The 24,108-nt window shown below is 48.6% G+C and overlaps 1 protein-coding gene across 2 annotated transcripts in view; it reads right to left on the bottom strand.

Moving 5' to 3' along the window:
• LOC146587153 (uncharacterized) overlaps positions 1 to 24,108 on the bottom strand; it is a 79,407-nt gene that overhangs the window by 44,151 nt on the left and 11,148 nt on the right. For both annotated transcript variants that reach the window (XM_085320017.1, XM_085320016.1), the window contains 4 exons: positions 12,034 to 12,295; positions 11,465 to 11,949; positions 4,861 to 4,905; positions 3,157 to 3,276 (listed from right to left, as the gene is read on the bottom strand). In XM_085320017.1, the coding sequence (XP_085176143.1) occupies positions 3,157 to 3,276; positions 4,861 to 4,905; positions 11,465 to 11,949; positions 12,034 to 12,295 (912 nt within the window). The remainder of the gene's footprint in view (positions 1 to 3,156; positions 3,277 to 4,860; positions 4,906 to 11,464; positions 11,950 to 12,033; positions 12,296 to 24,108) is intronic.

The raw sequence follows: 24,108 nt of genomic DNA on the forward strand, positions 1-24,108 counted from the left end.
AAAGAAACTAACATTTTAAAAGCATAAAATAACCCACAGGAGACATGAACTTTCACTTCAGAGCACCAAATGCCAAGAGAAGGGCATGGAAATTAATAGCTTTCTCTAATTTAAGCAGGAAACAGTCCACACGTTCCTTACAGCAGCTTTGGTCAGCGGAGCGATGGATGTAGAGATAAGTAAACAGAGSGGACAGAAGATGGGATCTCTGACTCCTGTATGGGATCTGTCCTGTKAAACTCCAGCACAAGACAGGGAGAGAGAAAACCCTTCTGACATCTTCCCAGGAAGTAGGCTATGCTCCCGAGCACGAGCTTTGCTTACCTCCCCATGCCATGCCATGGGGCAGCTAGCACACATTAGTACGATCAGAAATCAAAGCAGTTAGAGAGCTGCACTAGGTGCCGACCTTTCAGTGGTGGTAAGTCCCTAAAGGTTAGCTACTCTTTGCATGAAGCAATATTTTCTTTTGTTCTACAGTTACCAGCTTTCATTTTCCATCTTGACCTCTTGCCTTTAAAGTTAGGAGAAGAGATTAAAAATAATAATAATAAAAAAAAGATTCTAGTGCCAGAGATGTTTAAGCTCCCTAACTACTCCAGGAGTTGCAATTCTCCTTCCTCTTTCCAAGGCTTCTGGGACTTCAACAGCTACTTAAGTAAATACTGCCTAAATTTAATATAATGATTCCCTGGGCAGCTCCTGCTCTCTGATGCTTCCTTTTCCTCTAGAGTTAGACTAGGCAGCTTCTTGGCAAACCCAGCGCCTGTCAACCTTCCGTGAACAAAAACATAGGACAGGAGCTTGAGTTTTGCTCCAGTCCCTTGAGCAGTAAGGCTTGTTTCACTGGAAAGGAGGCAGGAGAGAGAATTCAGCGTCCTGGCAGCTGTAACTCTTTGGAGCGGTTCCTGGACGTCCCCGGCTTCCCACATCTTTCATGCCACATTGGCCTGAGAGGTTGCTCCTCTGACTTGCATTTCAAGAGGCTGAGCCTACTACAAAGCTCAGTGGTCCAAGGATGTCCCCGAGATCACAAGCATTTGTCTCGTAAGAGCAGCATTGTCCAAAGCTCACGACTTCTGCAAGCCCTCTCCAAGTGCCCTGGTATCTTGTAGATGGCTCCACAAGCAGACAGCCCTACCACCCTCGCTCCAGCCAGCACATCACTTTTTATTCCTGTGCTATCTTGACAAAGATTAACAAAACACAGGGCCTGGAGCTGGATACAAAACTGCTTTGCGCTCCCTGTAACACAACGCACGGCCCACTTCCAAGCAAACACTGCCACTAACATTACCCAACTTTTACAGCTACAGGCCCAACAGCAGAACAAGCTCTTTGAGTGCCCAGTGCCAAAAGTACTGGGCCAAGTGCCGGTACATGAACCCCCAGGGATGCCAGGCCTGACACATGGGGCTGAGACCACAGCTCAGGGGAACAAGCAGTTCTCCACGTTTGGCTTCCCCTAACATGGCTGCAACTTATCGACCTCTATAAGTCAAGAGCATCACCCTGGTGTAGCCCAGGCACCAACAGCTGTATCATCTTGCCAGCATTGAAGGCATTTGCCCTGGAGCAGAGAAGTGCCACCACTCCTGCCCCACACACACACCATTCACAAAGGAAGGAGTTGAAGATCAGAAGGGAATTGTCTCGCCCAGGGTCACGGTGTAAGCTTTTAAAGATCCACGGAGCTGAACTCTGGCCTCTCGCACCAGCCCTAATGGGCTCTACCCATAATACAGAGAATATTCCTGCTTTGGGGAACGTGAGCCCATTTTTTTTAAAGTGCCTAAGGCCATTAGAAACCTAATGTCCTCTGATATTGCCCCGACAGTCTCAGTCACAGCTCACAAGGGAGTTTAAGTTTAAGCTCAACCACAGCAGGCACTCTGCTGCCCAGGTGCCAGAAACTCTAGATCTACCTACATGGTCCTTTGCAGTGATCAGGAGTCACTGTGCACCATGGAGGAACAGAAACAAGAACCTTTTTCCTTTGCTTGCTTCCACCTGCTGCGTTTAGGAACARATTAATGCTCTCTTCCCATTAACTAGAGTAGCAATGATTTCTTAACCACCACGTAAAGGTAAATTCAAGAGCAGTTATTTTGTAGCTTGCACAAGTTAAGCACAAACCAAATGTAATCAAAATCCTTATGCATGGTGTCTTCAGCCAGCTACGTGGTAGATGAAACATTCCTGCTCTGCCCCTGTCCCTTGCGCTCCCTGAAGCGGCAGAGATCTGTTGGCAGTGGAAGAGCCACTATTTCATCTGAGCAAGAAGCCTGATGGGAACAAACCCTGCCAGCCGGAGCCACAGGTCGCACAGCTGGGGCAAGGTGGAGAACTGGCACATGGTGGAAAATAGGAGTAATGCTTTGTAACCCGTTTCACAGAGCAGGAATGGGGCTGCTTTTCGCCTGGCTTGGATCTTCTTTGGGCTGTTAGACCCTACACAGGCTTGGTATGAATCTCCCTTGGGARGTAACAGATGTGTGTGCAACATTGGTACCAAGATTTTCCAATCAGTTACAGGTAAAAAGAGGGATTTCTCTGTGACCACAGCTATTAGGGTGTGTGACTTGTGCCTTCTGGCTTTGTCATCAATCTGAACAAGATCCCGATACACTTCAATAAACTCCTTATTCCAGGCCTCTAAGGTGGTATTTGCTACTGAGACTAGTAAGGATAGTCTTTAAGTCAGGCTGCAACTGTAATTGAGAGGTGAACATTTTCCCAGGGCAGAGACTCAGCACTGGAAAAGGGCTTATGACCTTTCAACACCATGCATCTCTGGGGCAGACAWGGCCCATCGCAGCCAGCAGGCAATGAGATGTGGCTCGAAAAAGCATTAAAATATCAAAGGCCTTTGATATATCTTTYCTAATGCCATGCACAGTAGCATGCAACACAAAGGAAAAGGTATAAATTCCTATAAAAGGCATCCTGAGCCCATTTTATGCACAGACAGCTTCCACTGGAGCTGTCCCTAGCAAGGAGCATGTTTCTTCTTGGCATCTTCCCTCTCCCCCTATRTGGTTTTCATCCAGATGCCTCTCCCTGTCTCTCTCCTCTCTCATGGCCCAGTTCCTCACAGCGGGCCAGGAAAAGAGGGCTCAGTCCTGTTCCCTTTGCTCCTGCACAGTGGTCACTCACCATGAACGTTAGCCAGTCTTCCTTGGAGTTCCTCCAGAGRATGATGGTTGGGACACCGGGGATGCCTGGAGGGCCTGGGTCACCTGRGGGGCCTGTCTGTCCCATGGCTCCAGGGTACCCCTAGAAAGACATGAGCAGGTTCTTAAAACTAGCTTGGGTTTTTGAGACAACACAGACATGCAAGGCTGGACACAGCTCTGATTCAAGGCAAACTCTGTTGGAAGCCTAGGTCTAGGCCTATTAAAAATTCCTAAGTTCAGTCCAGATCCTAAGTAAMCCTGACACCTGGGGAAAAAAAAAACAATGAGCTTAACACACACATGCATGTGCCCAGACCCATGTACATGCCACAGGTATTGAAGCATACACRCAAGGAGACAGCATGACTTGGCAGTACCAGCAATTTGCTTCTGTACAGTTTGGATAAGATGGAAACRTCTGTAGAAATGAGGTTAATAGGAGGCTACTGATAGGGAAAGAGAGTCAGAGGGAAACATCAGTACTTGCTAAGAAGTCAATAGCAGAGCCAGAAAAACCCAACACCAGCCTAGTGCTCTACCACTGGGAAGTCTTGCCAAGGAACTACAACAACGTTGTGTGTTACCGTCACACAGCTCTATCTGACCAACGAGACAACGCTAGGACACAGTGATGGGAATAAACCATTCCTAATCCACAGTATCGCAGYGCACCTGACAGTGTGCTGGTGATAACGTCCCTTCCTTCAGTGGACAATCTTGCATCTTTTGGCGTGATTTAAGCAGGGCCCTGGGGCTTCCAGCAGTAAAATCCCCATCAGTTCTGCTCTGGATCAGCCAAAGGTTTAACACATCTGAGAACCCACCAGCCATTTGCGCTCCCGCTGGTTGCAGTCCAGGCACTCCCCTGGCTCTTCCCTTCCCCCCGAAAAAGGACATAGCTTATTTAAAGYCAGGATGGGCAATGCAGCACGCAGCCAAGATAATAAGTGGAGCTGTGAAAAATAGTGTGTRTAGAGTTTTAAAGCAGGAAGGCCCCCAGCAGCAGCATGGCCTTTGGACGAGACAAAGTCRGTGCAGGAGGACATATGCCCATCCTCTCTCCTTCATGTGGGGCTCTGTGACTCAAATGCACATAGCACATGACGCAGTGTTAAAACATCAAACTCTTCCTCCCTCCTCATCATTACACTCTGGTCTCTGGTGATGAGCATTTGCAGTTGGGTAAATTTTTGTCATTCTTTCCAGAAAATCCCACGCAGCCTTCTCCAAAGGCTGGAGGCCTCCAAAGGGAGGAGGAAAGGCTTCCTGAAGCAAAATGTCGAAGCAATTCCTGAGCACAGGAATTCCTGCTTTAGGCAGTCAAAGGCTACCCAAGCTGGAGGATAGAGCCACAATACTGGAATTTGGGACATGTAGGYACTTGGCCTGTCAGCATCCCTCCAGGTGACCTGAGGGAAACAGCTTTATTTCCCTGCTCCACTGCCCCAAAGATAGAGCACTGGTGACTCCCTCTGCAAAGTCATTAAGTGGCTCAGAGTGGAGGAGTTCGTCCAGAGGGTTACCTCAGTCACAAGCCTGGGYTTAAACTATCCAATAAAAATAGTTTTCACTTCTTCCAAATGCACATTAAGGGGCTACCAGACGGCAAAAAAGAACATCAGTTGCATTTGCCCCGGATCCTAAGCCATGTCTCGTAACCTTACCCGTTTTCCAGGATACTCACTTTGTCTCCTTTGGGCCCCATTGGTCCACGTCTCCCTGGACAACCCTGAAAGGCAAAGAGCGAGAGCTGCATCACTCATTTCYGCTTGCCCGCCCAGTTCCCCTGTGCATGAGGAAGCTGGTACTGAAGGACCATGTGGACCAGCAGAGAGCCTGGGGCTGGCTGGGAGACCAGCTCTGTGAGCAGAACTCTTTCAACCCCAAGGAAGGAAGGACTGAAATGGCTGATTCAGCTTCCCGCTGCGAGGAAACCAATAGCACAAGCATCTCAGAAACATCTCCAGAATTGGCTCAGCAGACGACGCACCCCATTATACGCTGTTCTGTTCCCCCCTCTCCTGCCCCGCTGTTAGCAAGCATCTCTGCCCCAACAGCTGTGGCAAGTAGAGTAATTCTCCTACATCCCTTGCAAAAATGACCAAGACCGCACAGCTRGGGGAGCAGAAACACATTTCCTGACACCTGGTGGGAAATGCAGAGCTGTTAGGAAAAAAAAAAAACATAACAAAGCTGGACCGTGGCCACACACTCAAACAGTAGTTTGGATGAGGATGCAGACATCTGCAGCTTTTAATTTATATGAGACTTGATCTGGCTCATCTCTAGTCAAAAATGTGCTTTTTGGCCAAGCAACGACCCCACTTCAGGGCTTAGTGAAGCATCTGTCTGGACAGAAACAAAGTCAGATGGGAGATCGCAGCTTTTCCTGATGAAAGAAATCTACCAGGGAAACGTCTGCAATAACTGAAATAACTGAAAAAACTGCTGGGCTGCAGCACAGCATCTGCTTGCATTTCTGCCGCTGAGCTAGCACGTCTGGCGGCTTCAATACATTCTGCTTTTGTTCTGCACTCGCAAACTGCCTTGTCTGATCACTGTAGTAAGCCTGGGAATTTGAGCTCAGAGATGCTGAATGACATGGCCCAGTGGAGATCATGTGTCAAAGTGAAACCTCGAGCCAGCTGGGCCCGGAAAGCAGTGCAGCCCTAGGGCCATGCCAGGACTTACTGCTTTGGTCTCAGTGCCAAAGAGACACGTACGATGCCCAAGTTGCATGTTCAGAAGCAGCTCTGGCATTGAGGACATTTCACCAAGGGGACCTTCATCATCCAAAGTGCCTTGAATAGAGTTAAAGAACTGAGCCTCAGTTCCTAAGGTACCAGAGCCCATGGAGAGCTACCCCGAATCCCTCTGGGCGGGCACCAAAACCCAGCGTGTCATGCCACCGACCGAAGAAACACATCAAGGGCAAATGAGAAGCAGCAGCAATGGGAACACACTTACATTTTCTATTCAGAATTCACCCAAAGTGCCTTTTAACCAACAAAAAGACCTCCAAGATCAGATCTTCAGCTGACTCACATCAGAACAGTGCCCCTGAAATCACCACAAATACTTTTCTGTACCCTGCTTATTTGTCCACAAGGGCAATACTCCAACACAGGGACAAGCTAAATAGTGTGCCCAGAGCCCGGTGCCAGCATGTGGCATTGGTGCAGTGCTGGTGGAGAAGACTGAAGCCCACTGGGCTCCAGGCTTCTGCTTGATTCATCTCCAGAGGCTCTTGGTCAGGCACAGCTGGTAAATGCTCTGACTCTCAACACATGAATATTGCTGAAGAAGGTAAAATAAARCAATTCCCCCCATAAGATTAAAATATGTACCAGAACCAGCAAGGTCCCCTCCCCGTGCCAGGAGGCCCTTTCGTTTAGCACCTACCACCTCACTCTTAAAGGGGTGGCTGATTGCTGTTGAGTGACCACTTCTGTAGAACTGCTACTCATTTTAGAGAGCCGCTGGCATCTTGCTGAGGGCACCTTGGGCCCCAGTGCACAGGCCCCTCTTCCTTGTTCTGCTGCTGAGATAAATCAGGTACTTCATGAAGTACTGCCTTTCATGGCTCCTTTTCAGCAGACTAAAGAGTCCAGTCACTTATTTTGGGTGCAGCTTCTAGACCATCCCATGCAAACGCAGTAGTCTAGGCCCACGTTGGCTCATCCAGCTGAAATACCAGAGCAGCTGATGAGGTGTTTAGTGAGTCCTTCCTTTTAATGTGGTCAATAGCAGGTGTTAGCAGACCCCACACTCATCTGCTCTCCTTYTCCATCTGCCCTTCTCYGCCACACYGCCCTGCATTCTCCAGTCTTCAGCTAGGGCTACCAGGGAAGCTAAAAAACGAACCTTTGCCAGCTGCCACCCCTCAGTTTCCCCTGCAAGCACTGCCCATATCCACCCCAAGCATGAACACAGACAAGAGAAATCCTGCAGGCCAACAGTCCTAGCGCATGACAGACAGCGGAGGAGAGCGCAATAGGCACAACAGCACTCTCAAAAAAATTGACAGCACGTATTTCTCTTCCTTAAGCAGCTGAATTCCTCCCAAATTGATGTCATTTCATGTAAATCAAAAAGAAAGGCACAAAGAACCAGGAATAATGAATTGAAAGGCTGTAACATTTTGGCAGAGAAAATGAAAATTGATCCAAAAGATCTCTTAAAGAAGGAAGCCGGTATTTTGCTCTGCAAATCACACACAGTGCTGTTCTGCAACATAATCACTCTTCCTCCAGTGTGACCCGGCAGCTGTAATTGTACGTGTCATGATCCGACGGATGGCTCCGTTGAGGAAAGCAGAGAGACGGTTTGGCATTTGCCCATTATGTGAGTTCGCGCTGTCCCTGACACCACACGCCTCCATCAACATTCAATTTACGTCTAGGAATAGAAAACACGACTGCTTCTAAACAACTAGTGCTAAGGTTGAGTAATAGAAACRAGAAGAAAGAAAGGAAGGAAAAGAAAACCCTGGCAATACTTACCAACTGTTAGGAACCCCATGTGAAATACAGTCTACAAAAGCCAATAAGCTTTTAGATACTAGCAATACAATTAAATCACTGCAAGGAGGATTATCAAGATCATAAAAATCAGCAGCTTTTAAAGTCATAAGCATTTTCCACTTCTCACAGTATTTTTCCCCACAGATCTCAAATGCCTTTATAGAAGACAGACCATTACAACTGGGACAGGGTCTGTGCCACGCTGCCGGCCACAGCCCTCCAGGATGAATCCTGCTCGCCAAAGCCAAGTGTCCTGCCCTTGCTGCAGTCCTCCAAGAGGAGAAGTGCTCTGGGCTGATGAAAGTGTCTCTCGGCATTTCCAAGGGCAGGGCAGCCTGGGCRCATTTTCTTCCTCCAGACATGAGAGTATTTCAAGCCCAGGGCATTTTGAAGAGAAAYGTCAAAAGAGCAGCCCGAGCAGAGGAATAGGGGAAAGGGAAGAGCCATCAAGGCTCAGCAACAACTTGGGTCCCATTTTCAAAGCTGGAGAAGGACCAGCTACCAGCCACTAAGCCAAGGACTTGCATTCAGTCTCCCAGCCGCAGCTCGTGCTGTTCCCTGGGACTGCGAAGCTGCCCAGGGAGGAGCAGGGGTCTGCAATCCTCTGCCCGGCCACAAACACAAACGCAAGCAGGCGTGAAATCCAGATGCACCGGAGGCACCGCTAAGCCTTCAGTGACTTTGCTGCTGCTTTTATATAGAGGCAATCCGGAACTCCCAATGCCCATATAAAACCCCGAGCTGCGAACGGGGAAGCGATTAATCAAGCAGCCATAAACAGCTCCAGGTTGGCACTGAGCACGCTATTTGGAAAAGGAAAGGGGGGACAGCGACTAAAGGGAAAGACGTTTTGCATAGGCAGGTGTAAACGTGCAGGCACGTGCACACTGCCTTCACGTCCGAGCTACGCCAGGAGCGCCGCTCGCGTCGCGCACCCCGTCCCCTCCCAGGCGCTCAGGGCACAGCCCGGTGAGATACGGACTGGTTTCTCCTTCTCGATTCCCTTGGAGGAGCCCATCTCTGTTTTGCTTAACTGACTGCAACAAACCAGCCAGGTCTGAATGTCACCCTCAYGACACTAAATACAGAAGAAGCTGAGTAGTTTCTCCTAGATTCCTTTTCTGAGCTCTACTTTCTCTCCCCGCTCTTGCTGGGTACAGGTGCCCCCTCCTCGAGCTGCGCTCAGGAGGATTATGCACCATGTGCCCCTCCCTCCCCACCAATTTTCAGGGCTTGCTCTCAAAGAAAGGAAAAGGGTTTTCATTTTTGAGGTTGCTTTTTAAGCTAAACTCCAGAAAATGACAACACYATTTTTTCCCCTAAAACATGACAATTTCCCTGATTGACATTACTAGTGAAGGTGGGGGGGGGGAAACAAGCAAAAATGTTGACACTAAAAATACATTATTCCCAAACCTTTCCTGTAAGAATAACCTGATATTTCATCTTCAGACACCTACTCAGTCTGCCTCCTACATCCTGGTGCCTTGGTAGGGACACCCAAGGTGACCCAGCAGGAGCTGACGGTGTGCTGCAACCGAGTGCAAAGTATGAACACCAAAACCTTAGATAAGGTTGAGTCAAGTTTCCAAAGGAAAGCTTCAACATGCTTTTTAACAAAGGTTACTACAGCAGGATGCTTATTCTTTTTGCTTCTTTCTTCCCCTTCYACCAGTCCTGAGTTGAACATGTTGCAAAACACCTACAGTCGCCCCATGATGGAAGTTCCCAACACGGTCCTGGCAAGCAGCACTTGGCCACAAAGGTACTGGGAGTGGCGACAACGCTTCGGGAAGGGTTGCCAGGCTCGAGGAATGGTTTTAGCTAAAAGGGGAGTAACTTMGGCTGAGTCCAGCCTGCCGGGAGCCTGCCTGCGTGCATGGTCAGAGACGCAGGTTCAAGCCCCGTCACCAAACTGCACCATGAGCTGATCGACATCAAGAGCAGAGCTTTGGCCTTTCTCTGCTTTTCCTGGCAGGACTTTCATCCGCGCACGCAACAAAATCTCAGTGTTTTCTACAGGGAGGGAAAAACAGTTCTCTCCCAGCTCTCGCACTCCCTTCCCGCGTTTCCTCCCTCCCCTGACGGAGCGACAGCAGGGCTGTCAAGCGGCATGACGTTTCTGCGACTCCTGGGATTTTTTCACCGTCTTTAGCATCTGTTCYCTTTGCTATTTTCTCCTATTTTTTGCAGGCAATAGCTGCGGTAACGAGAAGATGGCTCGAGGGGGAAGCTGGCAGTCCTAAATTTAACCAGTGTCCTACGAGGCCTGACACACTGATGACAAACGCCCATGAATGTTCACAAAATGCGTTTTGTCTGCGAGAGAGGGCTGAGAAGGATTAATCTCTTCACCAGCACAGAGCTCCTCCAGGTCCGATTACTCTGCGTTACCCAGGGCCGAGTTAGTTATCGTTAGAGACCCAGCCGAAGCTGTCAGAGGAGAAATCGTCAAGGTGTCATCATGCGGCAACTGCAGGCGAAGGATGACAATTTAGTGGCAATCAGTCGGGCGCGCGGCTGTCAAAACAGCCGCTCGAACAGACCTGATCCACAGCTTCCCACTGAGAAACAACCCCGAACGCCAGCCCTGATCTCCGAGATGTTCCAGCCGGCTTTCACTCAGCTGTGCACCGCGAGAAGATGGGAATGAGCTCACGGTCATTCGCAGCAGTCCAGCCGGGTGACTGATAGTCACACACACGATTCCTCTACAGCCAAAACCACTGAATTTTAATAAAATGAAAACAAAATTAGCATATAATTTTACCTGAAGAAATAAATAGGGAAAAATATCATTAAAAAAAAAATCAGATACTTCTCAATGGAGACTGACTTTTTCTCTAAATCTTCATCTATCCTAGATTTACCAAGACAAGAAATACTTTTTTTTAATACAAGGGATGAATAATCTGAAAAAAGTATTGTATTTCAAGACAATGTAAATRTTTTGCTCCGACTCAACACAATTTTTGGGGTGTCACATTGCTGAGGAAGCAAAGGACTGCAATGCCAGTGGTGACCACAGGCCCCCTCCAGAGAGGGGGCTGGAGAAGACTTCGGGGCATTGACTGTGCCCCATTCAGAGTCCATCAGCCCGGCTCGGGCCAACAGGACCCACATGAGATGAAAATCAAGAACATGATTAAATGCCTTGAGACCATCTCTAGGGCAGGGGAGATAAGGACACCATCCTCCTTTTCCTCTTTGGCTTCTCTTGAAGCTCCCTGAGCGAGATTAGAAAACCTGCTGCCTATCAAGGGGAATGGGCTGAYGCACGGATGAACACTGCATGCACGAGGAAGGTTTATCTGCCTGGTTTCTTATCGCAAAGTGCCCGGATCTGCACTCAGCTGGCTGTGCCCAACACCCATCACAGTGAGGAGGAAGAGTTGCACCYACAAACCCTGTCAGATACCCTGGGGAAGGATGGTGGCTACCTGGTCCCACAGGTCTGACCCAGGCTTGGGAGAAGCATATGTAGGAGGTAAAGCCCCTTCTCAGACCAGCACAGACACCAGCAAAGGCAACAACCCAGCAACTGGGCTTGAGCACATCTGGCATGAGAATGCTTTCTAATTTTCACCTCGCCTGTCTACACCTCCCTGCCTTCCCCTGAATCCATGTGCTTTAGGACTAAGGGATGCTTCAAACTTGCTCTGGCTGTTGCTCCATTGGCTCCAGATTGCCCACAATACGCAGACTGCCTTCAGTCATCTCCCCATGCACCCTTTCCCACCCTCAGTGATCTCTTCCTCTACTTACAGGCAGGCCTGGTGGTCCTGGCAGCCCTGGTGGTCCTGGTTTCAAGCGAACCTGCTGTCCATCCACCACTGGCAGGACCCCTCGCTCTTGGTGGTCTGCAAGGCCCTTGGCTTTGCTCCCAGCCACACTGTGGTGTGCAACACCTTCGCCGAGTCCTGCCTGTGGCAGGGTTGTGGCAGTCTCAGGCCTAACTGGAGCTTCTGAAGGATGCTCCAGGATACTTCTGACCTCCCCCTTGCCTGGGGACTCAGGAACGACCTTAGGTATGTTTCTGTCAGAGGTGGCTGTCCGACTGACTGACGTAGAGACTTTGGAGAAGGAAGAAGGGGTGTCCAGATCAACAATGGCATCAATGGGTTTGCTGGGAGAGAGCCACATGCGGGAGCCTGCATCACCCTTCAGCTTTTCCGTGGTGACGTTCTCCTCCTGGGGATCTGAGGCACGCTCCTTCTTGGCAGCTGGTCTATTTACTTTGGCCAAGGCTCCTGSGAGGATAAAAGTGCCATCAGCCACTCCAGCATCATGATGATGCTCAGGAAAAAGGGAGGTAACAGCAACAATGGACTCACTGGAATTGCCAGACACTGGTTGGTCACTCCTGCGGAGCCCTGGCCTGCCAGGGCCAGTGATTTTATTATASGTGGAGTTCAACAGCTCAAAGCCTTCCTCCTCAATAGAAAGGCTTCCCTCCTCCTCCTCAGCAGATGGCACGTCAGTAGCCATGACTGAAGTCAAGGCACTTCCATCAGGCTGGAGGTCAAGGGTCTCCTGCGAATCCTCCCATGTCCAGTGTGGCCCCACGGTCAAATCAGAATCCATGAATCTGGAATCCTGAAAAAAAAAAAAAAAAAAAAAAAAAAAAAAGTTTTGTTGTAAAAGTTTTGTTGTTTTTTGTTTTTAACCCAGCAATTTGTATCATCAAGGTTCCAGGTTCTGGAGGACACTTCTGCACAGCTGACCCAATCCCGGACCAACTTGTACTTACAACCCACTCTTAGCACAGCAGTGCCTGGGCTTGATTGGGTCACTGTGAGCACCACGCTGCATGCCGCCTCCTCCCGTGCTCTCCCTGCTCRCTTCAGTCTGACTCTAATTCCCCACCAGCGCGAGCACCACTGGAGGGGAGCCGGCAGCCCACAGCCTGTGAGCCCCAAGCAGGAACCTCTCCCTTACTGCTGGGGGGRGCTCAGTGGGGATCAATTCAGTTGCATACAAACAAAACTCAGCTTCAACCAAAGACTGTTGTCCTGTTGATAACTGGATAAATTTGTCACAAAACCTTCTTCTCATCATTCCATCCTAATACTCCCAGGTATAATTCTCTGTGCTGGAGGGGARAGAAGAACCCACAGTTTAGTGACAGGAATCCAACCCCGGGAGCAACCACTTAAACCATTAAAGCAAAGCCCGTAAAGCCACACCAGGGATCGGTCTGTCCCCTCGGCCTTTGAATTAGCTGCTTCCATGTATTTCAGGGCTCCTGGTAGCCTGGGGCACAGACATCTCAAAGCTCGCAGAGCTCCAGCCTCCACCGCCCGCTCCCTCCTAAACCGCACAGCAGCTGGAGCACCCCTGGGGGCAGCCCCCCAGGGGCTGGGAAGGGAAGGCACACACGAGCCAAAGCAGAGCCTTTTGGACACCCACGACAAATTAAATTAACACAGGGGCTTGCAAGGGGYTCACTTCGTCTTAAGCTGCCACGTTACGCAGTCCCTTCAGGGTAGCGCAGCGGCTCTTTTGGTCCTGCAACAAGCAGCATCCAGCAATGGGGGGAAATTGCACTGTTCATAGAAATATCCGTACTCAAGACAAAAGCTCTGAATGCAAAAAAGGACCTCAAACAAAACACAAAATGAAACCACCCCCCCACACACAAACCTTACAGCATTTACCTGGGTTTAAAATGCACTTCTGGCTTTATACTCGGTGCTAGTGTACCTCTCAGGTGTGGTTTGCACCCTGAGCCACAAACCCGAGCCCATTGGCGGGTGCAACGGGCAGCTGCCTCTCTGGAAACAGCTGATGGCACTGCCGTCAGCCCAGCGTCCTACCACCGCCTGCTCCGATTTTGCTCCACGCTCCCACTGAGCTCTGTGGAGGATGGACAWTCCTTTCCGTCCACCACTTGGCACCAAAAGGAGCGTGATGGGTCCTCAGCTCTGGCTGGTGGTCCTAGGGGCTAGCACAAGGCTGCTGATGAGCAGACATGATCTTAGAAAAGTCACTAGAGGGAGATGCAGGCCCACGCTTGCCTTGCGTGGCTCTGGGGCTGCGGCACAGGAGCAGGGAGGTGCAAGGAGATACTGCTCACCCTTTCCACCATAACTTCCTTTAACTGAACCCGCTGTTACTTGGCTCTGATTTTGCTCTGCACCATGCCAAGCTGGATTTGGACAGAGGGTAACGAGGAAAGCAACAATTTCCATGAAATTCTGCAGGCGAGGGCTGCAGGCACGTGTGGGGGAACAGCTCCACGCGAGCGTTCATCCCAATTCCCCATACCCTTGAGAAGGAGGCAAGCTCCGTTGAAGCCTTCACTTTGCTGGAAGGTCATGTTTCGGGGTCCAGGAGCTGCTCTTGGAGCCAGGACACCCCAAGGATGACGACAGTTCCATCAGGCAGCCTCCTCTCCCAAAACAGAGCCCTACCCAGCAGCTCAGCACCCTCCTGGCTAGGGCTGAGCAGTAATTCTGCCATGCCACCAGAACGGACATTTCTGAATTTTTCCCATCCTGAATGGGGATGGAAGGTGAAAATTCTCAAGAAACGTTAAGGTTGAAAAGTTTGGTTTTGAAACAACTGGAATGCTTTCTTTTCAACTGTAAAGGTTTGGGGGGGGTGTCTGTCTTTAGTACGTATGATTTCTTATAATTTGCTTTGATTTGAAGTGATTTTATAGCTGAAAACCTAACACAAAYGAAAAAGGAAAGAAAACTTTCTTGTTGTTTTTCTGAAAACATCAAAATGAAGCATTTTGACAATTTCCCTCCTTCCAAAATTTACTCAGAACAAGTGCTTTCCCCCTAGGAAGTTCTACRTAGGGCAAATCAGCATCCACCTGAAAAATCAGCACAGCTCAAAAATCCTGCCAGTTCCAGCCATGGGTATAAACCACCCTGACATAAATCCAACAACTTTGGTAGATCACCTCCACGTTTACATGGACATGAAGGCATCGGCCAGGCCCACAGTGCATCATTCAACTCCCATGACTTTTTGTTGGTCCATCTGATGCTGCRGCAGGTAAACTGCAAGGGGCTGGGGATGGATTTAAGACCATGCACAGAAACCAGAGGAGTTAATCCCAGACCACATCGAAGTGTCACAACAAGCTTTCACCAATTCAGTGCTACAGACATGCTGAATTACCAGCGGCTCTAGTAATAGGGCCCGTAATTACCCTTATTTCCTCGCAAAGATCACAGAAGAGATGAATTGCTCTTGCAAAGGGTTGGCACTTCCCCATGCTGGCAGAGAGCCTCAAGGGCTGTGTCCACTCTTCGCTCCCTCCCCCTGATCTGACGCCTCTTGCTCCAAAGATCACTGCAGCTGCAGTGGGGAGGGACTTTGGGCCAACAGCCACTGACACTGCTTCCTCAGCTACTAAACGAAGTCCTGAYACTGATCCCAAGCAGCAATATTTCTCTGAGCCAAGATGGTCTCCTCAGACTCCATATTGCGACTTTTGGCAAAACAAGCCTGATTCAAAACAAAAGCTGCCAAAAGTGAGTTCCCAGAGCTTCACGCCTAGGTCGCAGGATTTCCACGTGCCATCCTGACGCTCAGGTTTCCTTGCTTGAAAAGGTTTATGAACATGAGACAGACATACGGTGCACTTCCCTCGCACAGGACATGCTGCCTAACATCTAACTAATACACTGTCATTATTCTCCTCACGGAGGCTAAAAATCAGTTCAATACACATCATTTAGTAACCTTCAAATATGCAGATTTCGTATTATTTTGGAGAAAAATAAGGTTGTGTCTATACAAGTATCAGCCACTTAACAGATAGGCACTTGGGAAAGGAAACATTCAGGAAGTATTGAATAATTTGGAATCACACTGGTGATTCCTCCCCCAATCACAGCAGACAGGCTCACGCTGAAACGAGCTCCGTGTGCCTCTCCGCTTCGCGGGTAAGATGCGCASGGAAGAGCCTGGAGGAGAGCCCGGCCGCCCCCTTACCTCGGCAGGGCCGCTGGCAAGCCCGGCGGCTTGCAAAGCCAACCAGAGGCAGGGCAGCTTCATTGCAGCACCGGGCGCGTAGGGAGGCCGAGGTGTAGGAGAGGCTGCGCTGCAGAGTGGCATCCTGCTCCGGGGACGCTCTTGGGCCCTGCCCAATTCGCTACCGCAAAGTCCGGCCCCAGCTCCCTTCTGCCACCATGGCCGGGTTCCAAGCGCACCGCAGATTTTATTTTTCGGTTTGGCTTTTTTAAAGCCATTGCTGATTTGGAGTTAAATGCATAGGAGAGTTGGGGGAGGAAATTGTCCACCATTCCCACGCTCTAGCTTTCCCCTGGCTCCATAAACTCTTTTTAAGGAATACAGCATTTATACCTCGCCAGAGAGCAATTTTGCTTTAACACTATGCAGGGTAGCGGTGCTCAGTGATTTGCAACTAGTGCTTCTAGCTGGCATCAGGAGCAGGAGCATCCCTGGACAGCAAGGCTCATCTATTCAGGATGGGGACAGGTCTGTGCTTACAGGCACCTAGGGGATGAACTGTTTTCCTTGATCTTTCCTTGATCCTCGTTCCTCTGGTTCCATGTCATTTTGTTCCTCCAGGCAGTTCTACCACCCTAACCAAATGTTCAGCATTCCTCTGGCATCAGGAGTTTTACGTCCCAAACAGCACAGGTAGCCCTATTTTTAAATAAAGGTACCTAGAGCAGGTATTAAATAGGCAGGTGGCAACCTAGCACCAAGGAGTAGAAATTGAGATAGGACAGAAGAGACTCCACGAACAAGGCCTGGTGATCTTGCACGGGATGCAACTGAAGGATAAAATGCATGAAACGGGAGAGGAGCAGGGAGAACGGAAAGTGAGCTAGAAAAGGAAAAGAAGGCCTGGGAAGGCTCTAGTTCTGAAAGGGAACTTCCTTGGGTTTGGGAGCCTCTCCAGGGTGGAGCCTTCATGCCTCATCCACCTGCTTTACCAGCTAACAAAACTGCCCGTGGAGCAGAGCAGCCCTTCGTGCCTCCCGGGGGGCGTGAGCTTGCTGACCCGTGACCATGTGCACCAAGCAGAAAAAAAGCCCCAGGAGAGGAAGAGAGCAGAAATGATATAGAGATCAAAACATTTCCAGCAAGAGCCTCCTGCAAATGTGGCTATCAGATGCAGCCTCCTGCTGGCACGTCATGTCTCTTGGCCTCCGTGACAGCTGACTCCCTGAAAAGAAATTCTCCTGCTTCATCTCCAGCCAGCTCCCTTTAGCTGGCTTTRGCAATTAGATGCTCTCAGATTTTCCCCTGGGTACTAGTCAACTAGCAGCTCAATCACCAGACAAGCTCATTACCACTGCAGCCCTGAAGAGCAACGAAAGCTAAAGGATGCATTTCCTGAACAGCACTCAGCAGCTGGGTAATATTCAAGGGGATCCAGGAAAGCAAATGGAAAAAAAATCCCGCACAAAGTCATCAGAGCAAAGCTCCTGAAGGGGACAGGCTGCAGTGAAGCAGTTCCCATTGAGCAAAACACCAATGGATGGTGAACTAGCCTGCAGAGTTCAGAACAAATTAAAATATGCTGCCAATTAAATCACAGTGGTTTTGCCACCTTCAGGGAAGACAGAAGCCAGGCTTGGAAACACAGGAGCTGGGAAGCAGCTAGCACTGCTCATCCACAGCCTGGTGGGACCAGGCAACAGCCGGTGACCCAGGGCCTGGAGCAAGATGGCAAGCTATGGTGAGCTGTATCCTCACCTTTGCCTAGGGCACCCAGCAGCTAGAAACAAGGAGGAAAAGACTCTAGACCCAATGTACTTTGCTCCTCACCCAGCACACAGCATCCAGGCTCTCCCAGGAATCTTGGGGGGAACTGAGACGGAAGGGACAGCTCAGCACTCCTTGTCCAGGCCACTATGGCAAGGCAAGCTCTCAGGAGGACCAGGTAGGATCCTCCAAGGCTTTCCCATTGTGGACACCATCAGGTATACACCTTTTACCTCTTCGCACTTGGACTCAAGGTGAGAAAGGACAGCAAAGATGGGCTTTCTCCCTGTATCTCCATTCTGTAGCTTGCCATTTCTCTGCCTTTTCCATGCCACAAGGCACTACTGACCTTCAGGAAGAGGAAAACCCAAGGGGTTAACGGCAGCTTGCATTAATAGTAGAGAGTATTCAGCAAGGCTAGCCCATTGAGAACCTCCCTCAGCTGACGCAGAAGCCATCTGAAAGCAATCAGCAATTGCTATGGTTGTGTGCACTTACGTGGCTATCCCTCATGTTAGATACGTACACGGGACCCCTGAAAATCCTTCTCTCTTCTGGTTGTTCCCGCCAGAGCATTGGCAGCACAGGAGCAGCATCCAGGCCTGCTGCACTGAGCACTATGGCTGAGATGCTCCTGCTGGATGAGAGTGGAACTATGCCCAGAGCACTTGGGCAATTTAAAACCTACATCACCTGGTGATATCTCCATGGCAGGCTCAGAAGCAAACCAAGCACTTGGAAGGAAATATTCTGGGCTTTCTCTCCCAAAGCTCCTCCTGACTAGAAGGTGGGCTTGGCTTTCTGCACACCTGGGTGCAATCACTCCCACCTGCCCCATGCTCYCAGGATCAAGTTTGGGGCTGCAACAGCTGCAGAGCTCTCCAGAAGGGCCTTGATATCCTGGGAAGGAGCTGGGCTGCCTCTGAAGCCTCTCCCCTTGCCCACATTCATTCATAAACACCCTGAATTGAATTAGCCTTTTGAAATATATCAGAATTAATGGATTCAATTACACTAGTGTGAAATCCTTCAGAGGCCTCTTCGAAGTTGCACGTAAGCCAGATTTCAAATCAAGTTAAGAGCTGCCTGCCCCCAATGTCATTAGACCTTCACTCATTTCTAGTTAAGTAGTAGGACTGGATGCAGACAGGCCTGGGAACCGGCAGTATTTAGGGAGGAGCTGTAGCACACAGACCCCAAAACAATAGATTTTTTTAAAATCAATACCCTTTTTTTTTAAAAAAAATCTCTATTTTACAAAATTCTTGTGGGAAAGAAATCAAATACCAAACTGGCCAAAATATAACTCCAAACAATCATTTGTACATCTTAAACAAAGGTTTAGCTGTTAATTATAAGGCACTAAATCCCCCGCGACCTACCCTTCCTGGAGGGGTAAGAGATGGYAGCTCAGCCCCGGAGCCGATGGCCGCAGCAACGCTGCCCCGTCGCTCGCGCTGCCCGCGGGTTACAGTCGCCAGAGGAACAACCTCATCTCTGGGGACGTAACCTAGCCCAAAGGCAGTCGTTACAGCAGCTGCTCGTTGCTTTGCAGCTAAAAACACAGAGGGGAGGCAGGAAAGCGAGGGCCACCAGCACACCCCCGGCATTTTTCTCACGTTCCTCCTATAGGAAGAGCGGAGCAGTGCCAGGACCGCAAGGAAACCCCTGTGCGTGGGACTTTTGAGCTGGGCTGAGCTGGGTAAACGTTGCCCAGGGATGATTCCCATACGACTGTTAACGCACTCTAATTAACAGCCGCTCGCCCATTTTCCTCCCTGAACAACGCAGTCTGTTAGTTGCATAATTTCTTAGCAAGCTACAGCAAAACCGAGGGCGGCTGCACAGGACACGCTCCGACGTCTCCACCAGGCACCCGCTGTTCGCRCCTGGCCGCTCAGCCCATCCTTGATCAGCAAGAACAGTCACTGTCCCCRGGTTTTATTTGCAAGCCTTCACCTCCCTCTGAAGAGCACCCGAAATTTAAAAGGGGCTGAAAACCCATCGCAGGGAGAGGCAGAGGAGGGCACTCCTTTACCTCCCGACCCCTCCCTTCGGCACGTAGTAAATTCAACAAGAACGAGAGAGACTACAGGGATGGGGAGTGGGCCTGTTTGCCAGTTCAAGTCAAAATATTTTTTTGCAACTCATAGTCATAGTCATGTTAGTGACACATTCCAGGTTTTTGATTTTTCTTTTTTTTTTTCCCTCCTTTTTGTTTGCTATTTCCAGTGCTGTTCTGCGGAAGTGGTGTGGAGGTACTCTTCAGCCTTCCCCAAAGAAACCTATYTGGCTTTTTATTTTGCAACTGAAATTTTTATTAGCACGCAGTAAAGAAGTTTTTCTGCATACTCAGGCCTTTCAGTTTATGCCCAACACCTCTTGCCCTGTTGCTTGGCACCCCTGAGAAAAGTCTGATCCCATCTTCTTGACACCCTCCCTTAAGAGGGCTTCATAATTGCTCAGTCCCAGCACCGATGGAACTGGGAGACTGGGGAAAGAGGAAAGCCTGCTGTGCACTGCCTCCATTGCAATCCTAGGCAATGTTTTGGAGAAAAGCATGGGGAGCTGCCAGGGGCCACCTGGAGCRTGAGGAGGCACCAGCCACGTGTCTGCCTTACACTTTAGATAAGTGGCTGAAGGGATGAGCATGAGAGAGAGACACAAGAGAAGTGCTGTGGCTCCAAAACCTGCCCTAGGCTTCTGTAATCTGGGTACCAAGACTTGGGCTGCAGTCTCCCATCTCACAGCAGCCAGTATCAGACCACAYGTAGATGCAAGGAACTGCAACAGGTATTTTTCTTGTTTCATTTAATTAGACAGCAAAGTCTTGCCCTATGAAAATAGAGGCCTGTTGCTTACAAGCTCCCTCCTGGAGACCATGACATTGTCCCCATCTCCAATCTCAAAGTTGTAAGACGGGCTTGCAGCTCTGGCCAAGCTGAATAGTCACATCCCAAGACGTGGGGATGGAATCAGGGGGCAGAGGAGCCTGATGGCAGGAGCCCCATTTGCTCTACAACAGTCAGATTTCATGTACAACAGATTTCATCCAGAGCTTTCTTCTGGACAAGACCTTTGCTAATAATTAAACAGTACAGCAAGGAAATAAAAGTGCCTAACTGAGCCATAAAAGGAAACATTTGGGCACCAGATCAAAAAGCGTGTGCTGGCCTACTGCCGTCTGCTAAAAGCTACGCGGGAGCTGCAGCAAACGGACCCCAGGGAGCTGAAGGAATATGCAGAACACGGGAGCTGACGGCTTCCCAACTGCAGGGGTTTAACAGTTTCACAAAGGACAAGCATGGATGGAGGAATTCAGGGCACAAGCTGCTATGGCAAAATAATAATAATAAAAAACTTGCTAAGATTATTTTGCATTCTCCACTCTTATTTAGAAGAGGTGGAATGCAGAGCCAGCCATGCACAGCCATATCTAAAATAAGCACAGAGTCATGCTTCTTAGCAGGCATTTACAGGGTGAGAAGCATTTCTGGGATAAGCAGTGGCCTGGGCTGGGATGGTCACACAAAGTCCTCAGAGCCTTCTTCTCACTTCTCACCAACTGAGAGGGGCCGGGCCAGGTCAGGCAATGGTCAAATCACTTTTGGGGCAGCAGACATGATCTTTGTTACAGTCACTGGCAACTACTGGCATTTTTGCCAAAGCATAGGGCAACCACGACTTCTGGTCACAGCACAGGCAACTCTGGTCCACACGCGGATCATCTTGTGGACATCAGGTGATGTTTTCTTTTCTAAGAGTGCTGTGCTTGACAGTGGTACCACTGAAAACTATTGCTCTCTGTCCCTAGAGCACTGGCAGACCAGGCAGAGACCCCCTCACAGCTCCTCTGGGCACTGAAAATCACCCCCAAGCTTTTAGGAAGGAGGTGCTACTAAGCTGTGGCAGGACATTTCCTCATCTGCCCCCCTTGCTCCTGCCATCTCCAGTTCTCAGGGGCTGCCAGGTGAATGCCTGGAGCAAGAAAGCTCTTCATCTCAAGGGGCTATTACAGAGGAGCCTTCCTCTACTGCCTCCCTCTGCTCCCCCCCCCCCCCCCCCCCCCCCCCAAAAAAAAATCTGATGCCTAAATATACCTTGAAGTTCAGGTAGAGAGGGGTGCAAGGGTCCTATCAAGTCCATTAAAATAAATTCAAAGAGATGATTTCTTTAAAATATATATATTTTTGCAATGAATGGAACAACAGTATTGAAAAGTTTCAGCCAAGTCCACTTTTAAGAAAACTTTTTAAGCCTTATTCTGCACATCTTCCAAAGAGGAAAATTAATGAAAGATAACAACCCCTCATTACTTCTCAGGGGCCTCAGGAGGACTGGATGATTAAGATCAAGAAGCACACGGACATCATTAGCCAGAAATCATTCAACAGGCAAAGGCAGAAGGGAAGACCTGGCTTAAAGAGATCCTCAGGACCATGCCACATGAGAACAATTCCACAAAGTCATGGATTTAAAAGCCAGTTCTTCAAAGGAAAAAAAAATCACCTGTTTTTAAGTGCTAGAACAGGGCAAAATAGGAAACTTATTTTTGTCTCTGCACTGGAGTTGAGCACGGGCTCCGAGCTAAAGGACCTCCTCGGGGAGCAGAGCAGCACAGCAGAATCAAAACGCCGGCAAACAGCTCATTATGGGCCCGGCCTCTGCTTTACAAGGCAAAGAATGGAAAGAGCTTTAATGACTTGCAAAGTCCTGATGTCGCCACTAAAATAAAAATTCAACCTCATTTTAAACTGCAGAGAAAAGAAATCTAGGCAAAGCTGGAGAATGACACCAGGAGAGGAAGAACACCATGGGAAGACAGGGCTTAAAGTCCACTTCCACTTTCCCCAAATACCAGGTTTAAAGGCTCTTTATACCAGTTGCACATATCCAGGGGCTGTAAGCTGTTGCAATAACAGAAGCTAAAGCATTCTGGTATTTAATCATTTAAATTTAATACATTAAATTAATATTAATTTTATATATAATTTATTTTATATAATTAAATTATTTAAATTAAATTAAAAACTTTAACATTAAAAAAATATTAAATTATTAATATTAAACACCAGAATCATAGAATCATTCTATGATTMTGGTATTTAATAGGTGAAGTCAACACACACTAAGTAAACCAGCACAATACCCACCACATTAGGGGATGCAGACTCCAAGCAGGAAAGTGGGGGTTTATCCCTGGCAGCCTGAACTGAAACATCTTTAGAATTTCTAAAAACTACAGACAAGCCTTTTCTAATTCAACTCTAGCATCCAGCATAGGAAAGCTCTATACTACAGACTCATCTGGAGAGCTCAAGGAGAACTGCTTTCTAAACTAGAAGTTACTGACTTCTTAGGGGCAAGCAATCACGACTGGATTGTACCAGTTATGTATAAACAGAAAAAAAGAAAAAAACACCCAAGATCATGAGAAAAAAATACTTCTTTGCTGGGAAGGTGACTGAGCACCAGCACAGGTGGCCCAGAGAAGTTGTGGAGTCTCCTTCCATGGAGATATTCACAATCATCTGGACACAGTCCTGGGAAACGTGCACTACGTGACCCTGTTTGAACAGGAGGGTTGGACTAGATGATCTTCAAACTCAACCATTCTGTGATCAGGAACATACATGCTTGCTCCTTTAAAGAGTCCAAATTTAGAGTTAAAACCCGTTATGAGAAAGACTAGCTGAAAAAAGAAAAATTGGGAACTGTTTTAAACAGTTTAGAAGTTGCCCCAAAAAAGCAGTGTTGAGTGAAATGACATGTGGGTTTTTTTAAAAAAACAACCCCAAATTAGATATGGGAAGGGAGAACGAGCATAAATTGAAAGCAGCCATTAAAGATGACATATTATTAAAAAGGGGGAAGTGTCATAGGATAAGCAATTCAGAACCTATGATTTCTGGAAAATTGATGTGGACAAAACAAATGTAGAAGGAAGTTGTCTCTGGCGAGGCCATCCCGTGTTGCAGCAAGGACTCCACAGAGGCCCGTTGCCACACGGAAATGGCAGAGTTGTCAGCAGCAGCGTGGGAAGATATAGCTGTAAAAAGCCACGTTTCTGTTCCATGTTTGGGAAAAAACAGATGACATAACCAGATGATAATGAAATACTTTCCATTCCAAAAGTGACAAGGAGGAGGGTTAAATACAGACCATTCTTCAAACCAGTCCCAATAATTCAAACTGTGAAGCTTTAAAATAGCAGGCTCTCCAGAAAATGAATACCGATTTTCAATTTGGCTCAGAAACCTGGGGGAGTTCCAGAGGACTGGGGAGGGAGGGGAAAAAAAAAAAAACTTTATGTTGTGCCAATACGCAAAAAGGCAAACAAGGCCTTGAGTAATTACAGACTTCCTCGAAATCAAACCCAAGGAAAATAATGGAGCAACTGATATGGGGCTCATTAATAAAGAAACTGCAGATAATGTGATTACTGCTATGGCTTTGGAAAGGGTCCCCGTGTAACTGCCTTGGTGCCTTTCCTGAGGAGATTAGTGTGTGTTGTTGATAAGATAACAGCATGGACGCAGCGATCCTTGACATCTATAGGGCATTTGAGTTAGGATTGCTTGATACTATGATCCAGAAGCGCTACTCATAAAGAGACAAACTTGGTCAGCTTAAAAACCAACTGAGAACATAGCTCTGCCTCCATGGGCAATGGATAGCGAGGCAACWAACTTAACATGCTTCTCTTGTTT

This window comes from Rhea americana, unplaced genomic scaffold, assembly GCF_003343005.1.
Source record: "Rhea americana isolate MKP2758 unplaced genomic scaffold, rheAme1 scaffold_61, whole genome shotgun sequence".
Classification (NCBI taxonomy): domain Eukaryota; kingdom Metazoa; phylum Chordata; class Aves; order Rheiformes; family Rheidae; genus Rhea; species Rhea americana.